Consider the following 23013-nt stretch of genomic DNA (forward strand, 5'->3'; position numbering starts at 1 on the left):
TCTATTGTGTTTTTAATCCAATTCTTTAAACTTCTGATCACTTATTGTGTCATGTACTAACTTTTCATGGCCTAGATGAGGAACAGAGCAAATAAATGGCGTGACCCTAATGTTCTGCTTCCCATTATAACAGCTCTCTGATATAAGTAGGGCAGGGTTCTCATTTCATAAAGGAAATTTGAGACTTAGGAGACTTTTACCAAATAAAAATTGTTAGGGAGCAGAAGAGTCCTACGGTATAATTCATCCTAACCTCTAGCCCCATGGAGATGGCCTTATTCACATGGGAGTTGAGTAAGGCATGGTAAACAATAGCTAGAAAGAAAGCCACCTCTGCTCCAAAATATCCACCTCTCCTTCCTTCTACTAACCCTCATTCATATACACTAACAAATTAGAGGTTAATATGGATTACCAAACTCCTTTCTCAAAATACAAAATTTGGAGTGCCTGGTCTACTCAGCTGGTAGGGTATCTGACTCTTGATCTCAGGGTTGTGAGTTTGAAACCCATGTTGAGTATAGAGATTACTTAAAAAAATAATAAAATTAAATCATGAAAATGTATACTTAAAAAATTCAGAATTTTCTTTACGAGGCTTAAAATCATATTGGGCTATATTATTTAAAAATATGATTTATGTACACTTAAGTTTATACAGACTTTTTAAAACATGTATTTTCTTATTTGATCTTCAAATAAGGAAGTTTATCATTCCAGTTATACTGATAAGAAAACTGAGGCTGAGAGATTACGTGAGTTGTCCAATGTCAATAGCTAGTAGAGAGGCATCCTAGACCAGGATCTAGAGATAATGTGTTATTGTCTGTATTGGGAATGTTTTAAATACTTAACATAAGAGACACTTATTTGTTAAACTATTGAACTAATTTGCTTGAGAGCATCCATATTAAAGGAATGACTGGGAGTAGCTGGGTGGTGGTGGTGATTGATAATCTTAGATTGGATAACCGTAAAGATCAGAGAACTAAGAGGGAAAACTAGCTTTACTAAGCTATTTTGCTCATTCTAAGTTACACTAAAGGTCATCGTCATAGCCTCGTCCCTATCATCAGTGATTACCTCATTCAGGGACTCTAAGTATCAGCGAGTGCCAAAATTTCATTTTGTTGTAGTTCACTAGGGTTTATTCTATATATCCTTGGTTGCTTGGAGATTCTGGAGCTTCCCCCTGAGCTCTAAAGATGATCCAAAGTCCCTGAAAAGTGTTCATGATTGGATATACTTATTTGTCTCTTTTACTTTTTTAGAGAAGGGAGAATTACCAAGCAAAGATATCTTCATTTTCACCTAAGAGACCACGCAAAAAGAGATCAGCTTTTGAAGATCTCACCAACGTGAGTATGCTAGTTCAATCCTCTGCTGTGGTTTGCTAAGGCTTAGATAACCTCTTCCTTAAGGGACCTTTTTGGTTTGCCAGACCCTGACCCTCTCTAGAGTGTTGAGAGCCAATTTTATTTGGAATGGATGACCCAATTTCAGAAACTGCAGGAGCTATTCTGTTGATGCATACCATCTGGAATAATTGGTTGAGCTGTCTGGAAGCAGCAGACAGTGATTATCAGATGTGAAATTGTAGATAAATATAAAAACTATGGAATCTTGCATTTAGATAAAATCCAGAGGTGGCTCAGCTAGCTGCCTAGGCCTTGGAAGTAAGTATCTTGATGGAGTCATTGTCGTTCGGGGAAGTATTTATCAATTCAAATACTATGGGCAGTTCGTACAGTAGTTTTTTTCTGTTGTGTAGAACTGTTCTCAGCCATAACATCTTTGGCTCCTGGCATTAAATTCCAGCAGCAGCCCATTCATAGTGACCACAAAAAAATGTGCCCCGATGTACGGAACCATTGAGGACCGCAGTTCCATGATCTATCTGGTCTTCAACTATGGAGATTGAGAAACTCAATTTTGACGAGAATTGTTGAGTTCACTTCCAAGTTACCTCCCTCCTGGTGTTATTAAGTAGCAAAATCCAGAATTGATAGTTAAGATGTTACTAATTGAATGTAGAATTGGGCCAAAGGTAATCTTTGGTCTTAGAAAATAATAACTGATGACAAGTGAGTGCTTACCATGTGCCAGGCACTATTCTAAGCACTTTTTCCAGTATCAACTCACTTAATCCTCATTTATTTCTATGAGGTAGATACCATAATTATGTATACAGATTAGGATTTGCCCAATGTTGCTTTTGAAGCCTGTTTTATCTAGGATACAGAGAACCCAGCCCTCCATAATAGAGTGTCCTTCTGTGACTACCAGAATACATCTACTAGACAATATTTTACTCCCTTGAGCAAGATTGGATAAGTATTGGCAAAGTTCTCTCTTTTGGATCTCTCCTCTTTAGGTATTATGTGACCACCTTTGTACTAGTATAGTCTTTTTCCCATGCAGATTGCAACATATATAATTAGGTTATGACTTTCTGAATAATTTCAGATTGACTGTTGATTGGTTGAAAAAGACCCTTCCCACACAGACCTATAGGGTTAGATTTGTTTCCTGACTTATTTAGCCATGGTTCTAGAAACTTAGCTGAAATAAGATAGCTACACAAATCGGAAGCGGATGCAGCCCATGTTAGTGTGGCTTCTCTTGACCCCCAGAGTCTCTGATGGGAGAGCAGTTATGACAATGTGCAAAGCAAGGTCTTACAGCATATGAGAAAATTTCTGGCTGTGTGTCAGTCGTTTTTTTTTTCCCTCCATGAAGTTTATACTGCAATTCATAAAGAACAAACACGAATAAACAAATAGAAAAGAAATCATCCAGGATCCTTCTGGGTCTCCAACTGATGCACTATCTATTAGGCCACATCCTTATATAGGGTTGGAGTGGGAGAAGCAAGGCATCTCTCAGCAGTAGCTCTACCCCTAGCTTTCCAGAAACTCAGAAAGCAGAATTCCCCTTTGCATATAAGTTCTGAAGATTCAATTTGGTCACCTTGAATAGTCTTTGGTACTTGCCAGAGAAAGTTCCATCATTACAATGTGCCTAAACCATTCCTATGTCTGAGCTCATCTATTTGAGGGGTGAGGGCTCCTTTCTCTCAGAATTTTGGGGATTCCCTATATGATTATTTGCTTCTTTCTGTCTGTATTACTAAGTCTCCATGTCCATACATCTATCTTTTCCTCAGCATTCACCAGTGAGGTCCTGGCCTGCCAAAGGAATCTATCTGTTGTAATTAATCTGCTGTATTTTTCTTTTCCTCTTTATCATTCAAGCATGGGAAGGACTTTTGATATGTAAGAACTGGTCCTAAGCTAGTAGACAAGGAGATAGGGTCTGTATCCACATTTACCTAAATGATTTTGTGTCAGTAGGACACAATTTTTGTATTTTTTTAAATGAAACAATTGTAAGGAAGTGCAGATTAAGGTCCCCTTGAGCTGAAATCTGAGAATATTAGTGCTTTGAACTTTCACATATGGCAGGTAGAGAGTTTCACCCTAAGTGTTGGGGTCTCCACCTCTCTTCTGCCAAGAATACATTTCTTTTCTAATACTGAATCTCGGTTGCACATATAGGGAGTTTGTAAGACTTTAGGTAAGAAGTTAAAATGAAAATAGTGCCAAGCTATTTGAGGATCAGAGTTGGATGACTTGGGGACCTAAGAAAGAATTCCCTATTGAATTGTGGTTGCTTATTATGATCTGATGATACAAAGGCATATTTTTTAATATTTCATTTGGAAATAAGTTCAAGTTTACAAAAAGTTGCAAAAATACAAAGTAGTACAAATAATATACATATACCCTTCACCTGGTTTAACCTATAGTTAACATTTTATCCCATTTGTTTATATACATCATGGTCCTTTACCCCTAAGTACTTTAGTGTATAGTTCCTCAGAGAAATTGTATTGTATAACCACAGTACTATTAACAACTTTATAGATTTACATTGATATATTTTTATGTCATCTATTCATATTCCAATTTTTTCAGTTAACCTTATAAGGTCAATGTTATAAGTATTTTTACCCTCCAGTAAAAGATCCAGTGTAGTATCATTTACTTGTTGTGTCTCTAGCTGTTTTTAATCGGGAACATTTCCATAGCCTTTCTTTGTTTTTCATCGACATTACCATTTTTTGAAGAATACAGTCCCACCTAGACACCTTTTTAAAAATAGAACATTCCTCATTTTGTGTTTGTCTGATGCTTCTATGTGACTAGATTGATATTATACATACTTGGCTGGGGTACTGTGTAGGTGATGTTCTGTCCTTACGATATCACATCTGGAGGCACATGATGTCCATCTGTCCCTCACTGGTGATAGTCAAGATGTTGTCTGGGGAAATTTATTTAACATGGGGCTTTGGAGAGCTGCAGTCAAGATGTTGTCTGGCTTCCCACTGTGTAATTACTATTTATAATTTTTCCTCTTGCAACTAATATGTGGTCTGTGGGACACACTCTTAAGAGCCTGCAAATAACCTGCTCTACATAAAAATTTTCCCCTAGATTTAACATCCATTGATGATTTTTGTCTAAACCAAATCTTTATGCTGATTTTTCCAGCTATAGCACTCACTTCACATTTGCCAGTCTGCCCTTGGTATTCTATTAAAGTGTGAGCCTTCCCTCCTTCCCTGTTTATTTATTATTAGTGTGGACTTATAAATTCCCATTTTTTCAGTGGTTTATTGTTCGTTATTGTACTTAATTATTTTGGTGCTCAAATTGTCCCAGATTTGGCCAGTAGAGTTCCCCTCAATCTGACTGCTGTGTCTTTGTGACATATTCTCATAAATTTTTAAAAAAATTTCTTAATGTTTATTTTTGAGAGAGAGAATGAGAATGAGTGGGGGAGGGGCAGAGAGAGAGGGGGAGAGAGAGAGAGAATACCAAGTAGGCTTCACGCTGCTAGCACAGAGCCCAATGCAAAGCTCAAACTCACAAACCATGAGATCATGGCCTGAGCTCAAATCAAGAGTTAGATGATTAACTGACTGAGCCATCCAGGCACCCCATCTCAGAAAGTTTTTGAGCCTCTTCTTTCCAGCATAGCAAGATGTTCTAGGTTCCTCTTGCATCTGTTTTATCTCAGCCCTGGATTCAACCATTTCTCCAAAGAACTCTGGTTCCTTTTAGTGGGGAATGGTATTAGAGACCAAGATCTCAGTGCTAAGTGTGCTACTGGAGCACCTACTTTTTCTGCCCTTTCAGCAGACAGAACTAGGAAATATCTGCATATGCCTATGCATGCATACATATGTGTACTTAAACATACATACACATATATCTGTATACACAGATGCACACACATGTATACATATACCTATATACTCAGATGTATATACATACACCTATTTAAGAAATCATGGATTTGGACAGTTCCTATTCCAATACACAGGGATTTTTCTTGCATTCCCTAATCCATATTTGTATTTTCTTTCTCCTACAGTGAGAACTCTTGTAACCAAGGACATCAACACATTTACTCAATACTATAACCCATCTAAAAGGGTTTCAAAATTACTTCATTCATACCACCATAATAAACCTGTTAAAAATATTTCCAGCTTTATTTGCAATGTTCTTTGCCACCCCACAAACCCATCCTGACTGAAGATGTGTATCTTAAGGGTATATAGTCTAATACTGTGTTTACTTGGATTAGTTGTTGTATTTTCTTCTGTTTTCTTTTTCCCTTAATGTGGTTATGGCATTTATTTGGAATACAATTATGTTCAGTTTGTTTCATTTTAAAGGCACAACTTTTAAATTTATTTTTACTGAAAATATTCACAGTCTCATGATCTCTTTTGTTTAATAGAATTAGTCATGATTAGAGTTTATGGTGGAGTTCCCCAAAGCCCCATGTTAAATAAATTTCCCCTCAATGAGATGGGATAGATGTATTGCAGGTAGTGTTGTGGCAGAGGTCTACCTGAAAAACTAGTTGATTTTGGTATACCCAGGCAGCCTAGCCAGTTATATTACCTTTTTCTCCCTCTGAACATCTTATGGAGTCAAAGTGGAATGTGATATTAACAAAACATCTTTCTGGGAATTTGCCAGCCAGTATGCCTGACATGGAGATTAGAACTACATTTTTTGTATCTTGGAATCATTTAAGGCTGCTATTTAGCTAATATTTAGCAGTACTATTGTACTGCTAGCTTCTGCTGTGATTAGTTGGTACCAGTACCACACTGGTTGTGAGATGTTTCGATTATTACTCTTGGGAATATCCAAACAAGGTGGGGATGTGAGTCAAAAATTTCCTATAAGAGCTACCTATTAGATAATTTGTGGTTCTCCAGATTTCCTTGCTTCCTTCTTCCCCTGCCCACCCCCACCTCATTTTTTTCACAGGCTTCTCAAATTCAACCTGCCCAGCTCAAGAAGGAAGCCAGTAAGGAGTTTGTTAAAGATGTTTCCAAGAAGATAAAAGGGAACACACCTGCTCTTGGGTTGGCCAAAAACAATGAGATGAATATGGAAAGGTGAGTAAGAAGTGACTCTGATGGCATTGTTTTAGATGGTAAAGGAGAGTATGTGATATCATTTGACCTCCTTTTGTCCCCCATTGAGACATATTTAGTGTGCCACAGTGGTGATTATACATTAACCCCTGGGTGCTGAGGTAGGCCCAGCTGTGGTTGCTGAAGTGTTATAGGCCTCTTCTCTCCTTCCATGGCATGTGCATGTTGAAAGAGCTGTTGTCATTGGGAAGTTTGCCAAAAGATCTTGGGCTCATCTTTTCTCTCTTTTAGTAATTAAGTCCCTGTTTGAGCTAGTCTATTGAGAGTATGGTGGCAACTTTTCAGGTGATACTCAGACGCTGGTTGATAGTTTGCCAATCTGCTCATCTCATTAGAAGCTTTTGGGAGAGGCTTGTTCCTTGTTACTGGAGAGAAATTGCTCTCTCTCTCTAGGCCCAAAACATTTGTATTCCAGATGTTACAGGGAACTGTTCATAGGTTTTGCAAGTAGGTATGAGTATTCTTATTTGGGTTAGAAAAAGGATTTACCCCTAGAAAAACTTTTATTAGAAGAAGAGTTAGAAAGTGGAGTGAGGCCTTAGAAAGTGGAGTGAGTTAGAAAGTGGAGGAGACCTCTCCTCATCCCAGTGGGAATTACTTTCAGGAAAGAAGAGAATAAATTAGCTGAACAGATACAGCAGGCCTAAGCATGAGTTCCAAAGGGTAAGAGAAAAAGCTTGGGTAACTCCAGAAAATTAACATGTTAGGTCCATGAGTCACTTTTTCTAATTACCTAGGAGAAAGAAATCAAACCAGATTAGTATTTATTCCTACTTAGTTTCTTGCTGAAATGAAATTCCTGGGATTTCTATGTGTATTTTGACTTTAATTCCCTGCATTATTTTCTCCTGAATTTCTTTTATAAGTCTAACTTTAGCAGAGAAATCCTGACAAAATACCATAAACATTCTTGCCTTCACTTAGGGTTCAGTGGAATGGACCTTAATAATAGCACTAGAGCTAGTAGCTGACATTTATTGAGAGCTCACTATAATCACATTTTATTCTAAGTGAGGTTTTTTTTGCTAACTTCTATATTGAGATATAATTTACATACTATACAGTTCACCCATTTAATGTGTATAGTTCAAAAGCTTTCAGTATATTTGAAATTATGCAGCCATCACTGCAGTGAATTTTAGAACATTTTAATCAATTCAAAAAAACCACCCCCAAACCCTGTATCTTTAGCTGTCACCTCTCAGTTCCCCCATCCTCCCCAGATCTAGGTAATCACTAATCTACTTTCCGTTTCCATAGATTTGTTTATTCTGGAAATTTTGTATAAATGGAATTATACAACGTGTGGTATTATGTGTTTACCTTTTTTCATTTAGCATAGTGTTTTCAAGGTTTATCCATGTTGTTTCGGGTGTCAGTACTTCATTCCTTTTATGGACCAGCAATATTCCATTGTATGAATATACTGTACTTTTCTTATCCATTCTTCAGTTGATGGGCATTGGGTTGCTTTGACCTTTTGGTTATTGTGAATAGTGTGGTTATGAGCATTTGTATACAAGTTTTTGTTTGAACACCTATTTTCAGTTATTTTGTATATATACCTAGGAATGTAATTGTTGGGTCATATGGTAATTCTATGGTGAACTCAGTGAGGAACTGCCAAACTGTATTCCATTGGGGTTGCATTAGTTTACATTCCTACCAGCACTGTATGAGGGCTTCCAATTTTCCACATCCTTGCCAACCCTTACTCTTTTTTTTTTATTATGGCTGTGCTAGTAGGTGTGAAGTGATACCTCACTGTGGTTTAGATTTGCATTTTTCTGATGATGATTGATGTTGAGCATCTTTCATGTACTTATTGGCCACTTGTATACTTTTTTGGAGGATTGTCTACTCAGATCCTCTGCCCATTTATTTTTTTTTAGATTTTTTTAATGTTTATTTTTGAGAGAGAGACACACACACAGAGCACGAGTGGGGGAGGGGCAGAGAGCGAGGGAGACACAGAATCTGAAGCAGGCTCCAGGCTCTGAGCTGACAGCACAGAGCCCGATGTGGGACTCGAACCCATGAACCATGAAATCATGACATGAACTGAAATCGGACGCTTAACCGACTGAGCCATACAGGTGCCCCTGATCCTTTGCCCATTAAAAAAAAATTGGTTGTTGAGCTTTTCGTTATTGAGTTGTAAGAGTTCTTTATATTTTCTAGATGCAAGTCCCTGATGAGATACGTAATTTACAAATATTTTCATTTATTCTATGGGTTGTCTTTTTACTTTCTTTTCATATCCTTTGATGCACAAAATTTTTTAATTTTGATGAAGTGCAGTTTATTTTCTCCTTTGTTGCTTATGCTTTTGGTGTCCTAAGAGCTCATTGCCAAATCTGAGGTTACAAAGATTTAAGATTATCTTTTCAGAGTTTTCAAGCTTTAGCTCTTAGGATTTTTATTCCTTTTTGAGTTAATTTTTGTTGGTAGTGTATGTTAGGGATCTAACTTTATTTTTTTGCATGTGGATGTCCAGTTGTCCCAGCACTATTTGTTAAAAAGACTACTCTTTCTTTACCTAATTATCTTGGCATCCTTGTCAGAAATCAAATGACAGTAAATATTAGTGTTTATTTCTGAACTCTGTTTTATTCCATCGATCTACATGTCTATCATTATGCCAGTATCACACTGTCTTGATTCTTGTTGTTCTGTAGTATGTTTTGAAATTGGGAAGTGTGATTCCTCCAACTTTGTTCTTCTTTTTCAAGATTGTTTTGTTTTTCTGGGTTCCTTGCAATTACTTATAAATTTTAGAATCAGCTTGTCCATTTCCACTAATAAGCCAGCTGGGATTCTAATAGAAGTTGCCTTGAACTTGTAAATCAATTTGGGGAGTATTACCATCTTAATAATACTAAGTCCTCTAACCCACAAACATGGGATGTGTTTTCACTTATTTAGATCTTTAATTTCTTTCAACATTTTTGTAGTTTTCAGAGTATAAGTTTTGTACTTCTTTTGTTAAATTTATTTGTAAGCATTTTATTCTTCTTGACATTATTGCAAATAGAATTATTTTTGTAATTTCATTTTCATATTGTTCATTGCAAAGATATAGATATATGTATGATTTTGGTATATTGATCTTGTATCATGGAACCTTGCTGAACTTATATATTAGTTCTAATAGTTTTTATGTGGATTCCTAGGATTTTCTCTGTATAAATCATGTCATCTGCTAATACACATAGTTTTACTTCTTCCTTTCCAATCTGGTTGCCTTTTATTTTCTTGCCCTGGCTAGGACCTCTAGTACTTTGTTGAATAGAAATGTCAATAGTGGACATCCTTGTCTTCTAATAATTGGGTGACCAACTTATTCTGGTTTTCATAGGATTTGCCCAATTTTAATACTGAAAGTCTTGCATCCCAGGAACCCTCTCAGTCACAGACAAAGACCATTGTTCACTCTATCAAGAAAGCCTACTCTGATCACTCCAGACTTACGGTATCATAGATATTCAATATTTATTTCCCATGCCAATGTTTCTTAAGAAATGGACTTGGAGAGGCAAATAAGAGCCAGGTCACCAGGACCTTGCAGATCATGGCAAAGAGTTTGGAATTTATTCAGAGAATAGAGGGGTTTAGTCCTAAAGTGTCAGCAGTGCTATATGAGTTATCTACTGCTACCTGACCAATCCCCCATCCCCTAAAGAAGAGTTGGATATCCTTGTCTTTTGCTTGATCTTAAGGGGAAAGCATCAGTCTCTCACCGTTAAGTCTGATGTTAGCTTTGGGTTTTTCGTAGATGCCCTTTATCAAGTTGAGGAATCTCCTTTATATTCCTAGTCTGTTGAGTACTTTTATCATGAAAGGGTGTTGTATTTTGTCAAATTATTTTTCTGGATCTATTGAGATTATCATGTGGCTTTTGTTTTTTATTCCGTTAATATGGCTTAATCCATGAATTGATTTCTGGATGTTAAACTAATATTGCACTCCTGGGACAAATCCCATTTGGTGTATAATCCTTTTACGTGTTGCTGGATTTAGTTTGCTAGTATTTTGTGGATGTTTTTGCACCTATATTTATAAGAGATATCAGACTATACTTTTCTTGAGATGTCTTTGTTTTGGTATAAGAGTAATATTAGCTTCCTAGAATGAGTTGGGACCTGTTCTCATATCTTCTATTTCTTGGGGTTGTTCATGAAGAACTGGTATTCTTTAGATGTTTGGTAGAATTCACCAGTGAAACCATCTGGGTCTGGACTTTTCTTTGTGGGTAGTTTTCAATTATTAATTCAGTGTTTTTTAAAAAAAAATTTTAATGTTTTATTCTTGAGAGAAATAGAGAGAGAGAGAGTGAGCGAGTGAGCATGAGCCAGGGAAGTGAGAGAGTGAGAGAGGGACACATAATCTGAAGCAGACTACAGGCTGTGAGCTGTCAGCACAGAGCCCCATGCGGGGCTCAAAATCACAAACCATGAGATCATGACCTGAGACAAAGTTGGACACTTAACTGACTGAGCCACCCAGGCACCCCTATTAATTCAGTGTTTTTACTTGTTATAGGTCTATTCATACTTCCTATTTTCTTTTTAAGTCAGTTTTGCTGGTTTGTGTCTTCTTAGGAATTTGTCCATTTCATCTAAACTACCTGATTTGTTGGCATACAGTTGTTTCAAACAGTTTTTTGTTTTACATGTTTTTATTGCATATTAAGTAGATCTTCACAGCAACCCTACAAAGGAGGTTATATGATTCTCATGGTATGGGTTAAAAAAGTGAAGCACAGACAATCAACTTGCCCAAGGTCACCCAGCTAGTAAGTGGAGGAGCCAGGATTTGAATTCAGGCTGTCTAGCCAGAATGCATACTTTTAATCATAACTAGATTATCCGAAGACTACATTTAAAAATTCTCACCAGGAGGGACCTGGAATCTATCTGGCCATGTGGAACCTCTCGAAACACTTTCTTTTCTTTTTTTTTTTAATTTTTTTTTCAACGTTTTTAATTTATTTTTGGGACAGAGAAAGACAGAGCATGAATGGGGGATGGGCAGAGAGAGAGGGAGACACAGAATCGGAAACAGGCTCCAGGCTCCGAGCCATCAGCCCAGAGCCTGACGCGGGGCTCGAACTCACGGACCGCGAGATCGTGACCTGGCTGAAGTCGGACGCTTAACCGACTGCGCCACCCAGGCGCCCCAACACTTTCTTTTTTAAAACAATATAGAGGTTTTTAAATTATAGTCATAGAGTTGTACAGCCATCACCACTATCTAATTTTAGAACTTTTCAACACCCCCACCCCAAAGAAACTTGAACCCATTAGCAGTCCCTTTCCTTTGCCAGTCCCCCTTTCTAGTCTCCTCTGTACCCCTTTCCAGCGATAGTCAACCACAAATATGCTTTCCTTTATGGATATACCTCTATGGGTATGTCTATTCTGGATATTTCATATAAGTGGAATCATATGGTATCTAGTCTTTTGGAGAGACTTATTTTTGTTCAGATTGATTATTGCATTCTGCAATTCTCTTTTATTCTGATTTCGAGTCTTCCAGTGATTTGGTCATGAAATCCTGTTTAGAACAAAGCTTTGAGTCTGACACATGTGAACAAATGTCTATTTTGGTTTTTTTTATTATCTCCACTGGGAAAGTATCTCATGAATAGCCTAGGTTGAAGGGGATGTGGTTAAATACCACCAATGTTAGTTAATGGACATTTGGGCTCTTTCCATAATTTGGCTATTGTTGATAGTGCTTCTGTAAAAATTGGGGAGCATTTGCCCCTGTGAATCAGCATTTTTGTATCCTTTGGATAAATTCCTAGTAGTGCAATCACTGGCTTCTGCTCCTGAAGCGAAGACAATACTGTATGTTAACTAACTTGAAAAATATTAATAAAAACATAATGTAAAATAAAATATTCTGTAGTTCAAACTTAAAAAAAAGACACCACCAATATTAAGTGCCAGCCCACCTTTCTCTTATAAGCCTTCATAAACCTCTCATAAGCTTCTCTCTTATAATTCTCTCATAAGCCTTCAAACAATATTAATTTCAGCCTGCATTTTGCCAGATGCCTGATGCTGATAGACAAAAATAAATGCAGCTAGTGAGGGAGACTGATACTATATAGTATATAACTTGTACAATGTGGTAAGTATTATAATAAAGACTTTGTATGTAAATAAAGTAAATAAGTCATATATAGGAAAAACATAACATGGATTTTCGGAGAAATTTTTCAGAAAAGTGTGAGAACCTAGACCATAGAACTATACAGTATGCTACCTAGTTGGTTCAGTATGGTACCCATTGATTTTTACCTTTTAATCTGTCTCTTGATGTTGAAGCCCTTTCCCCTTCTATACCTTTTGTAACTGCAGCAACAAAATGAGATGGTAGGTGAAGATTCTAGGAACTACATTCTTCTTACCCAGGCATTGTGTCTTTTACAGTTATAAGCTGGAACCTTTGCCAGTAGTGGTCTCTACTACCTTGGTACCAAACGTGGAGATATCGACCATCTCCAAAACAACCACTACTGAAGAGGCTTTGTTTTTCAAAAAGCAAATAATTTTAGAAGAGGAACCCAGTACTGAGGACACAACCCTCATCAAGAGGTCATTATCTTTAAAGAAGTCCACAAATCAGGGGGAGGTATCCCTCATGAAGAAGCCACCATCTTTACAGGAGGAGGCTGATAGTAGTGATGAATTTGCTGTAGAGCTAATGAATTTTGGGAAGAAGAATAAAACTGAGGAGGAAGCCATCACCAAAGGAACATTATCCTTAAAGAAGATGTGCACATATCAGGGGGACTTGGCTTTGCAGGACATCAGTGTTGAAGAGGATTCCTTCTTTATGGAGCCAATGAACTTTAGAAAGAAGCCTAGAACAGAGGAGGCAACCCCCACCAAGAAGGTGGTATCTTCAAGGAAGAAGAAGTATACCACTCAGGGGAAGATGTCCCATATGAAGAAACCACTAGTATTGCAGGAGACCAACTCTGATGAGGAGTCACTCATTAAGGAGACACTGGCTTTCAAGAAGAAACCTACTGTCAAGGAGGCAATCCTCACCTTGAGGCCATTATCTTTAAAGAAGAAGTGTACTACTTTGGGGAAGATGACTCACTCGAAAAAGCCACTAGAATTGCAGAAGGCCACCTCTGGAGAGAAGGCACTCATTAAGGAGCCATTGTATTTTAAAGAGAAACCTACCACTAGGGAGGAGTCTCTATTCCAGGAACCCTCTGTATTGGAAGAGAAGCACACCACTGATGAGAAGGAGGTCCTCTTGAAGAAGCCACAAGCATTGCAGGAGAAAAAAGACAGTAAGGATACACTTCTTATGGAGCCAATGTCTCTTAGGAAGAAACATACTACTGAGGAGGCAAACTCCACTAAGAAGCCATTACCTGTAAAGAAGTGTACCATTCAGAGGAAGATGTACCACTTGAGGAAGCCACTAAAATCGCAAAAGACCACCTCTGGAGAAAAGTCATTTATTAAAGAGCCACTGTCTTTCAAGAAGAAGCCTACCACTGATAAGTCCCTTTTCCAAGACCCGTCCATGTTGCAAGAGAAGCACACCTCTCAGGAGGAGATGTCCATCTTGAAGAAGCCATTGACCTTGCAAAAGACTCCAACTGAGGAGGAGTCACTTTTAAAGGAGACTTTGGCTTTTAAGAAGAAATGTACCATCAAGGAGGCAACCCCCACCAAGAAGCTATTTTCTTTAAAGAAGAAAAAGTGTACTACTCAGGTTAAGATGTCCTGCTTGAAGAAGCCACTAGTATTGCAGACCACCTCTGGAGAGAAGTCACTGATTAAGGAGCCATTGACATTTAAAAAGAAGCCTACCACTGAGGAGGAGTCTCCTTTCAAGGAATCCTCTGTCTTGCAAGAGAAGCACACCACTCAGGGGGAGGTGGCTCTCTTGAAGAAGCCATGGTCATTGCAGGAGAATATCGATGGTGAAGATGAATTTCTTATGCAACCAGTTTCCTTTAGGAAGAAACATAGCATAAATGAGGCAGTCTCCACCAAGGAGCCTTTATCTTTAAAGAAGAAAAAGTGTGCCACTCAAATAACGATGTCCATGTGCAAAGAACTGTTGGACTTGCCGAATATGATTGGCAAAGATAAAGATTCCTTCTGTATGGAGCCAGTGTCATTTAGGAAGAAGTCTTCAACTGAGGAGGCAGTCCTTACCCAGACACCTTTATCTTTAAAGAAAAAGCAAATCACTCAGGGGAAGGTGTTCCTCTTAAAGAAGCCACTGGTCTCAGAGAATACCACCTCTGAAGAAGAGTCATCCTTTAAGAATCTATTGACCTTTCATAGAAAGTCTATAACTGAAGAGGAGTTCCTCTTCCAGGATCCATCTACACTGAAAGAGAAGCACACCACTCTGCAGGAGGTGTCGCTCTCAACTAAGCCATTGGCCTTGGCAGAAAAGACCACCACTGAAGAAGAATCCTATATTAATGAACCATTGGCCTTAGAGGAGAAGCCTACAACTGAGGGGGAATTCCTCTCTCAGGATCCATTTTCACTGCATGTTAAACCTACCAACAAAGATGAGTCCCTCTTCTGGAAGGCTTTGGGCTTGCAGAAGAAGACTGATACCAAAGATTACTCTTTGAAGAAGCTGTTTGCTTTGCAGGAGAAAAGCACTACTGAAGAGGAATCCCTTTTAAATAAAACGTTGGTTCTGAAGAAGGAGCTCTCTACTGAGGTGGCAACAATAAGCATTGAGAAGCAATTATCTTTAAAGAAGAAACTCACTGCTCAGGGGGAGGTGTTCCTCTTGAAGAAGCAGTTGGCCTTGCAAGAGAATATCACCAATGAAGAATCCCTTATTAAGCATCCACTGGATTTTCAGGAGCCCAGAATTGAGGAGACCATCCTAAGGGAGTCCTTCGCCTTGCAGGATAATCCCACAATTGAGGAAGAAGCTACCCTGAGGGAGCCCTTGGCCTTGCAGGAGAAGCCCAGCATTGAGAAGACCATCCTAAGGGAGTCCTTGGCCATACAAGAGAAGCCTACTCTCAATGAGGCATTCCATTTCAAGGAGATATGTGCCTTGAATGAGAAATCCACCACTGATAAGGAGTTGTCCCTGAAGGAGCCACTGGCCTTGCAAGAGAATCCCATCCACAAGGAAGACACCTTTCTCGAAGATTTTTTGATCCTCCAAGTTGAAACCAGCTCACATGTGTCCAGCACTGCCCCCGAATCCAGAATAGGCATGTCCAGCAATGCTACCATGTCCAGTGTGGGCAAGTTCAGTACTACAAACAAGTCCAGTGCTTGTGAATCCAGTTCTAATAGACCTTTCTCACCTTGGAGCAAGAGTTCACAGAAGGAGGTATTGTGTTCTCTTCCTTCTTAAATTAGATAATGTGTTCTTTGTTATCCTGTAGGTGGCTGTCAGTAAAGAGATTTTTTTGCCTTCCTAAGCGATTGATCTGTATATAGTAAGCTATAGTAAATAAAGTTAGCCTTGTGGGATCTCTTGACTTTCCAATTGACATAGAAATACACCCAAACAATTAGAAAGTATTTATTCCAAGAATACCCACAAGGATCTGGAATATGTGTGTGTGTGTGTGTGTGTGTGTGTGTGTGTGTGTGTGTGTATAAAACTGGTCTTTACAGTAGTGGTTAGCCAATTTCCTTCAGGAAATTGCCTTTCTTAGTAATTGCAATCTGCATTTACAGTGGACTTCAGTCAAAGATGGGTAAAGTCCACAGAGGTATTTCCCAAGGAAAATGGTATTTAAGTTGTAAATTGGAAGGATGAAGGGATGAGATTTGGCAAGCAGGAGGAGAAATGCCTTTCTTGTAGGCAAAACAACCTGGGTAAATGTGTAGATGGGAGGAAAAGGCTACCAAGAAAATGAATTGGGTTAGATCAAAGCATTGGGACAAAACAAGTGACCTAAGAAGACAGGCAACATAAGTTGAAATAGTAAAATAAAAGTGTTTTTATTGGAGAGTCTTGGACTTACCATTTTATAAAAATGGTGTCTAGTTGCTAGGGCAGAGTAGACATGTACAAGGAGGACTAAACATTTCTTGGTCAGTTAGCAGTATGAGTATTGAAGGACCAAGCAGTGCTCTGTTATGGCCCAGGATATATAAGGCTTTAGGAAACTTAGCAGAAGATGACAGTGGGAATAAAGGAGTATATCATTTATGTGTATGTGCTAAGCCTTCCTTGGAATCTTTCTTCTCCTAATGTCTTTTTGGTGATTTCCAAGCAGATGACCCCATTGGAGGATATTGACAAGAACCATAATGATCCATTTTTCAACTCAATATATGCCAAGGATATCTTCAGTTACATGAAGGAGAGAGAGGTATGTAGGTGGCTGTTGGAGAAGAAGGATTTCTAGGTCTCATTTTCTCATCACTCCATCCTTCAAATGCAAGTTGAAGGGGAGGTAATGATGATTAAAATAACAACAGCGACAACTGACATTTACTAGTAACTTATTATAAGTTAGACATTATGCTAAGGGATTTATACACATTATCTTGTTTAATTGTCCCAGTAACTCCATGATAGTAGGTATTATTACCCCCTTTTTGTAGATTGGAGAAACTGCTCAGAATCACATAACTAGTATATGGTAGAGCTAGGATATGGGCTAAAGTCTGATTACTTTGAAGACCATAAGCCTGCACCTGTAATTGTTAAGGAGACAGTCTCAGACACAGAAATAGTAGTCTCTTTCTGGGCGGCTGCTCTTAGCAATCTTTTCCCTTCTCTATCCAAGTTTCTGGCATCATATGTAAAATCATTCTCCAGCCTGGTGAAGTTTTCTTCCTCTGAAATCTGCCAGTCTGCTTGACCACTAAAATTCATTGATTTCCCAATTTTCTTCTCTCTCTCAATGGAACATATGGGGCCAAGATTATCTACCAACCAGCTAACAATTTTAGCAGGCCATACATAAAAGGGAGGATGAATATCTTGTCTTTTCTCTAGAGATGTAATGTTTGATTAACTGACTCCAGATCCTTCACTTTTTCTAGTATATCTTGGAGGAAGTAAGAGATAACATTGTTATACTACAAGTGTGGGCCTTAGCTCAGCACTGTCAGTTTCACTTGGGATCTTGTTAGAAATGCAGAAACCTAGCCCTACCCCAGACCTTCTAAATTGGCATGGGAATTTTAAAGATCCCAAATGGTACACATGTTAAAGTTTGAGAAGCACTGCTCTACATAGTGTGGGATTGTGCATTGGATTGAATTGCAAAGAAGGGGCAAAACCTCTTTGGTATTTTTCTGTAGTCATAGGCCTATTCCTGCCCATATTCCATATACATCCTGGACTCCTCATTATCCACCCTGACACTTGAATATGATGTGCATCCATTTCCCAAGGATAACTAGAACTCATCTGGAAAAAGATACTTTGATCTGCCCCATCTGATACCAGCTGAAAATAATGAGGTAGAACTGTGAAGAAATTAATTATGTTATTATAATTTATTTTTCTGAGAAATGAGTTGCAGTATTTTTTTCTAAGTTACCATTTTTGAACCAAAAGAAATACTTATTTGTTAATATTTCTTTTTTATTGCTGCCAGGAAAAGTTCATACTTACAAAATACATGCACAGGCAGACTGATATCAGCAGTTGCATGAGGGCCATTCTTGTGGACTGGTTGGTAGAGGTGCAGGTAAGCCTGACAACTGCTGCTTTAAGGGGCTGCTCTTCTCTTTATTGATCATTCAACATCACCAGATGCCAAGCATGGTAAAAATTTTCTGGGTGTACAGAGCTGACTAAGCCATGGTTCCTGCCTTCAGGGAGCTTATGATCTAGGGGACAAGATAAGATATGCAGACAGATAAGTATGATAAAAAGTAGAATACCCTAAGTACTATAAGAATGTTATATATAAGATACTGTGAGAACCCAGTAGAAGGAGAGACTATTTCTAGAAAAGGCAATGATGGTATGGTAGTTTAATCATTCTCAAAATTTTGTAAAAGTCTATCTAGTAATTTGGGTAGAGGTAAGTGAGAAAGTCTTTCAAGCTTCGGGTGGGATCAGGAAGGACAGTGTGGCAGACATGGCAGAACTAGACATGGCAGGTAGCTGTTTGTGCAGGGTTGGATGTTGAGGCAATACTGCCATGAATACTTAATTACCACTTTACACTAAGGAAGGATAGTCCAGAGAAGTACCTGGCACATAGTGGAATATCAGTAAGTATTTCTTGAATTAATGGAATTGAATGACTTGCTATGGAGTTTGTGAGGAATTACAAGGCATAGGTTATTCCCAGAAGAGTCTTGACTATGTAATTGGGAAGAAAAGGTCATATAGTTTAATATCCTTTATTGAGTACCAGAGGAGTGGTTCAGGGTCACTTCAAAGTAACAGACCAGGAAAATGTGGATGACGTGGTATATTTGGATATCAGCAGAGCACGAAAATACCTCTCATCTTATGGAAATGATGAAGAATAGTAAATTAGGTAAGAGTAGAATTTGGGTAGATCTTATGTAAGTAAAAGTGATCCCAAAGGTTGCTGATCGTTATTAAGGTAGAAGAAGGACTGCCAGTGGACTTTGTTCTAATTGACATTTAGTTGTGATGTAGATGAGAACAGAAAAGATCTACTCATCAGATATTGCATGGCATGAAACTGGGAATAGAGATAGCACATAAATGGATATCAGAGATAAAATATCTCTACTAGCTGGAATGATGAACTGAATCTTTTTTTTTAAAAGCTTTTGTTGTGGGGCGCCTGGGTGGCTCAGTCGGTTGAGCAACCGACTTCGGCTTAGGTCACGATCTCACGGTTTGTGAGTTCGAGCCCTGTGTCGGGGTCCGCGCTGACAGCTTGGAGCCTGGAGCCTGGAGCCTGCTTCGGATTCTGTCTCCATCTCTCTTTCGGCCCCTCCCCCACTCATGCTCTGTCTCTCTCTGTCTCAGAAATAAACATTAAAAAAATTTTTAAAAAGCTTTTGTTATTTTAATTGCACAAAAATTCACATTTGTTATAGCAAAGTAATAAATTATTACCTTTGATCACACAACTCACAGCTACTATTCATATTTGTGTGTGTATATTATCCTTCCACTTTTAATTTTTTTCATGTTTATTTTTGAGAGAGAGACAAGAGTACAAGTCAGGGGAGGGGTAGAGAGAGAGGGAGACACAGAATCCGAAGCAGACTCCAGGCTCTGAGCTATGGGCACAGAGCCTGACGAGGGGCTTGAACCCATGAACCGTGTGATCATGACCTGAGCTGAAGTCAGACGCTTAACCGACTGAGCCACCCAGGCGACCCTATCCCTCCACTTTTAAAGTGGTGGTCATCCACTTTAGGGGTGTACCTCTAGTGCACGAATCATATAATCATAGATGCCCAAGTCCCATATACTGTCAAATCAGAATTGAATTGTGGGGGTGTGGCTCAGGCATGTATATGTGTATATATATATGTGTGTATATATATATATATATATATATGTATATATATATATATATATATATATACACACACACACACACACACATACACATACATACACACACACTCAGGGTACATGTATTCCTTTGAATTAGTGTTTTTGTATGTTTTGGGTAAAGGGGCACATATATTTTTATAAAGCTCCACAAGTGATATTAATGTACACCTTTTGATAGAGAATCACAGTTCTAGAAAATATACATAGTGTTTTTATAACTTTAATTTTTGCATTTTTAAGTAAACAGTAAAGTGGACTTTTAGGTATATAGTTCTATGAAAATTTAACATTTGATTTGAAATAAGATTCACAAGAAGTTGTTAAAAACCATATAGGGAGGTTCTGTGTACCCTTCACCTACTTTTTCTCAATGATAACATTTTGCAGAACTATAATACAGTGTCATAATTAAATTTATTTAAATTTCATCAATTTTGCCTGTACTTATTTGTTGTATGTGTTTAGTCTATATAGTTTTATCGCACATGTAAATTTTGTAAGCATGACCGCCACAGTTGAGATATAGAACTGTTCCATTACCACAAAGATCCTTCATGTTATCCTTTTATATCAACAGCCATCATTCTCCCCTCACCTTCCTGTCCCTGGAAACTCCTAATTTGTTCGTGTCTATAATTTGTAGTTTCATAAATGTTATATGGATGGAATCATACAATACATAACTTTCTGAGATTGACTTTTGTTATTCACCATAATTCCCTTGAGATCCATCTGTAGTGTGTAAGAGTTCTACACAAGGATAGATATCCTTGTCAGCACTTGGTATTAGTATTTTTTTTATTTTAGCCATGTAACAGTTGGGTAGAGGAATCTCACCATAGTTTTATTTTTAATTTTGTTTGTTGACTTTTCAAAAAATTAAATTCAAGTTAGTTAACATATAGTGTAGTATTGGTTTCAGGAGTAGAATTTAGTGATCCATCACTTATATATAACACCCAGTGCTCATCCCAACAAGTGCCCTCCTTAATGCCTATCACCCTTTTGTCCATCCCCCCCACCTCCCTCCCCTCCAGCAACCCTCAGTTTATTCTCTGTATTTAAGAGTCTCTTATAGTTTGCCTCCCTCTCTGTTTTTATCTTATTTTGTTTTTCCTTCCCTTCCCCTATATTCATCTGTTTTGTTTCTTAAATTCCACATATGGGTGAAATAATATATTTGAAATCATGTGATATTTGTCTTTCTCTGACTGACTTATTTTGCTTAGCATAATACACTCCAATTCCATCTTCATTGTTTCAAAAGGCAAGATTTCATTCTTTTCCATCACTGAGTAATATTGCATTGTGTGTGTGTGTGTGTACATACCATGTTTTCTTTATCCATTCATCCATCGATGGACATTTGGGCTCTTTCCATACTTTGGCTGTTGTTGATAGTGCTTCTATAAACATTGGGGTGCGTATACCCCTTCAAATCAGCATTCCTATATCCTTTGGATAAATACCTAGTAGTCCAGTTGCTGGATTGTAGGGTAGTTCTGTTTTTAATTTTTTGAGGAAACTCCATAATGTTTTCCAAAGTGGCTGCACCAGTTTGCATTCCCACCAACAGTGCAAAAGTATTTCCCTTTCTCCACATCCTCTCCAACATCTGTTGTTTCCTGAGTTAATTTTAGCCATTCTACCAAGTGTGAGGTGGTATCTCATTGTGGTTTTGATGATGAGTGATGATGAGTATCTTTTCATGTGTCTGTTGGCCGTCTGGATGTCTTCTTTGGAAAAGTGTCTGTTCATGTCTTCTCATTTCTTCACAGGATTATTTTGTTTTTGGGTGTTGAGTTTGATAAGTTCTTTATAGATTTTGGATACTAACCCTTTATCTGATATGTCATTTGCAAATATCTTCTCCCATTCCATCAGTTGCTTTTTAGTTTTGTTGATTGTTTCCTTTGTTGTGCAGATACATTTTATCTTGATGAGGTCCCAGTAGTTCACTTTTGCTTTTGTTTCCCTTGCCTCTAGAGACAGTCTAGTGAGAAGTTACTGTGGCTGAGGTTGTTGCCTGTTTTCTCCTCTAGGGTTTTGATGGTTTTCTGTCTCTATTTATGTCTTTCATCCATTTTGAATTTATTTTTGTGTATGGTTTAAGAAAGTGGCCCAGTTTCATTCTCCTGCCTGTCACTATCCAGTTTTCCCAACATCATTTGCTGAAGAGATGGTCATTTTTCCATTGGATATTCTTTCCTGCTTTGTCAAAAATTAGTTGGCCATTTCTGGGTCCATTTCTGGGTTTTCTATTCTGTTCCATTGATCTATTTGTCTGTTTTTGTGCCAGTACCATGCTGTCTTGATTATTACAGCTTTGTAATACAGCTTGAAGTCCAGAATTGTGATGCCTCTAGCTTCAGTTTTCTTTTTCAACATAACTTTGGCTATTTGGGGTCTTTTCTGGTCCCATGCAAATTTTAGGATTGTTTGTTCTAGCTCTGTGAAGAATACTGGTGTTATTTTGATAGAGATTGCATTGAACATGTAGATTGCTTTGGGTAGTAGTATAGACATTTTGACAATGTTCTTCCATTCCATGAACATGGAATGTTCTTCCATTTCTTTGTGTCATCTTCAGTTTCTTTCATAAGCATTGTATAATTTTCAGCCAACAGATCTTTTACCTCTTTGGTTAGGTTTATTCCTAGGTATCTTATGGTCTTTTGTGCAATTGTAAATGGGATTGATTCCTTGATTTCTCTTTCTGCTACTTTGTTATTGGTGTATAGAAATGCAACCAATTTCTGTATGTTAATTTTATATCCTGTGATTTTGATGAATTCATTTATCAGTTCTAGCAGTTTTTGGTGGAGTCTTTTAAGTTTTCCATGTAGAGTATCATGTCATCTGCAAAGCATGAAAGTTTGACTTCATCCTTGACAATTTGTATGCCTTTTATTTTCTTTTTGTTGTCTGGTTGCTGAGGCTAGGATATCCAGTACTATGTTGAACAACAGTAGTGAGAGTGGACATTCCTGTCATGT

The 23013-nt window shown here is 38.0% G+C and overlaps 1 protein-coding gene across 4 annotated transcripts in view; it reads left to right on the forward strand.

The window, feature by feature from the left end:
- Window positions 1-23013, forward strand: part of CCNB3 (cyclin B3) — a 79968-nt gene that overhangs the window by 18220 nt on the left and 38735 nt on the right. For 2 of the 4 annotated variants that reach the window (XM_045050913.1, XM_019823821.3), the window contains exons 3-7: window positions 1272-1358; window positions 6357-6487; window positions 12967-15883; window positions 16782-16877; window positions 18117-18209. In XM_045050913.1, the coding sequence (XP_044906848.1) occupies window positions 1272-1358; window positions 6357-6487; window positions 12967-15883; window positions 16782-16877; window positions 18117-18209 (3324 nt within the window). Of the gene's footprint in view, window positions 1-1271; window positions 1359-6356; window positions 6488-12966; window positions 15884-16781; window positions 16878-17817; window positions 17976-18116; window positions 18210-23013 lie in introns of those variants that run through there. The other 2 variants (XM_045050915.1, XM_045050914.1) reach the window with 2 other exon arrangements.

The sequence above is a fragment of the Felis catus genome, chromosome X (assembly GCF_018350175.1).
Source record: "Felis catus isolate Fca126 chromosome X, F.catus_Fca126_mat1.0, whole genome shotgun sequence".
NCBI classification, from domain to species: domain Eukaryota; kingdom Metazoa; phylum Chordata; class Mammalia; order Carnivora; family Felidae; genus Felis; species Felis catus.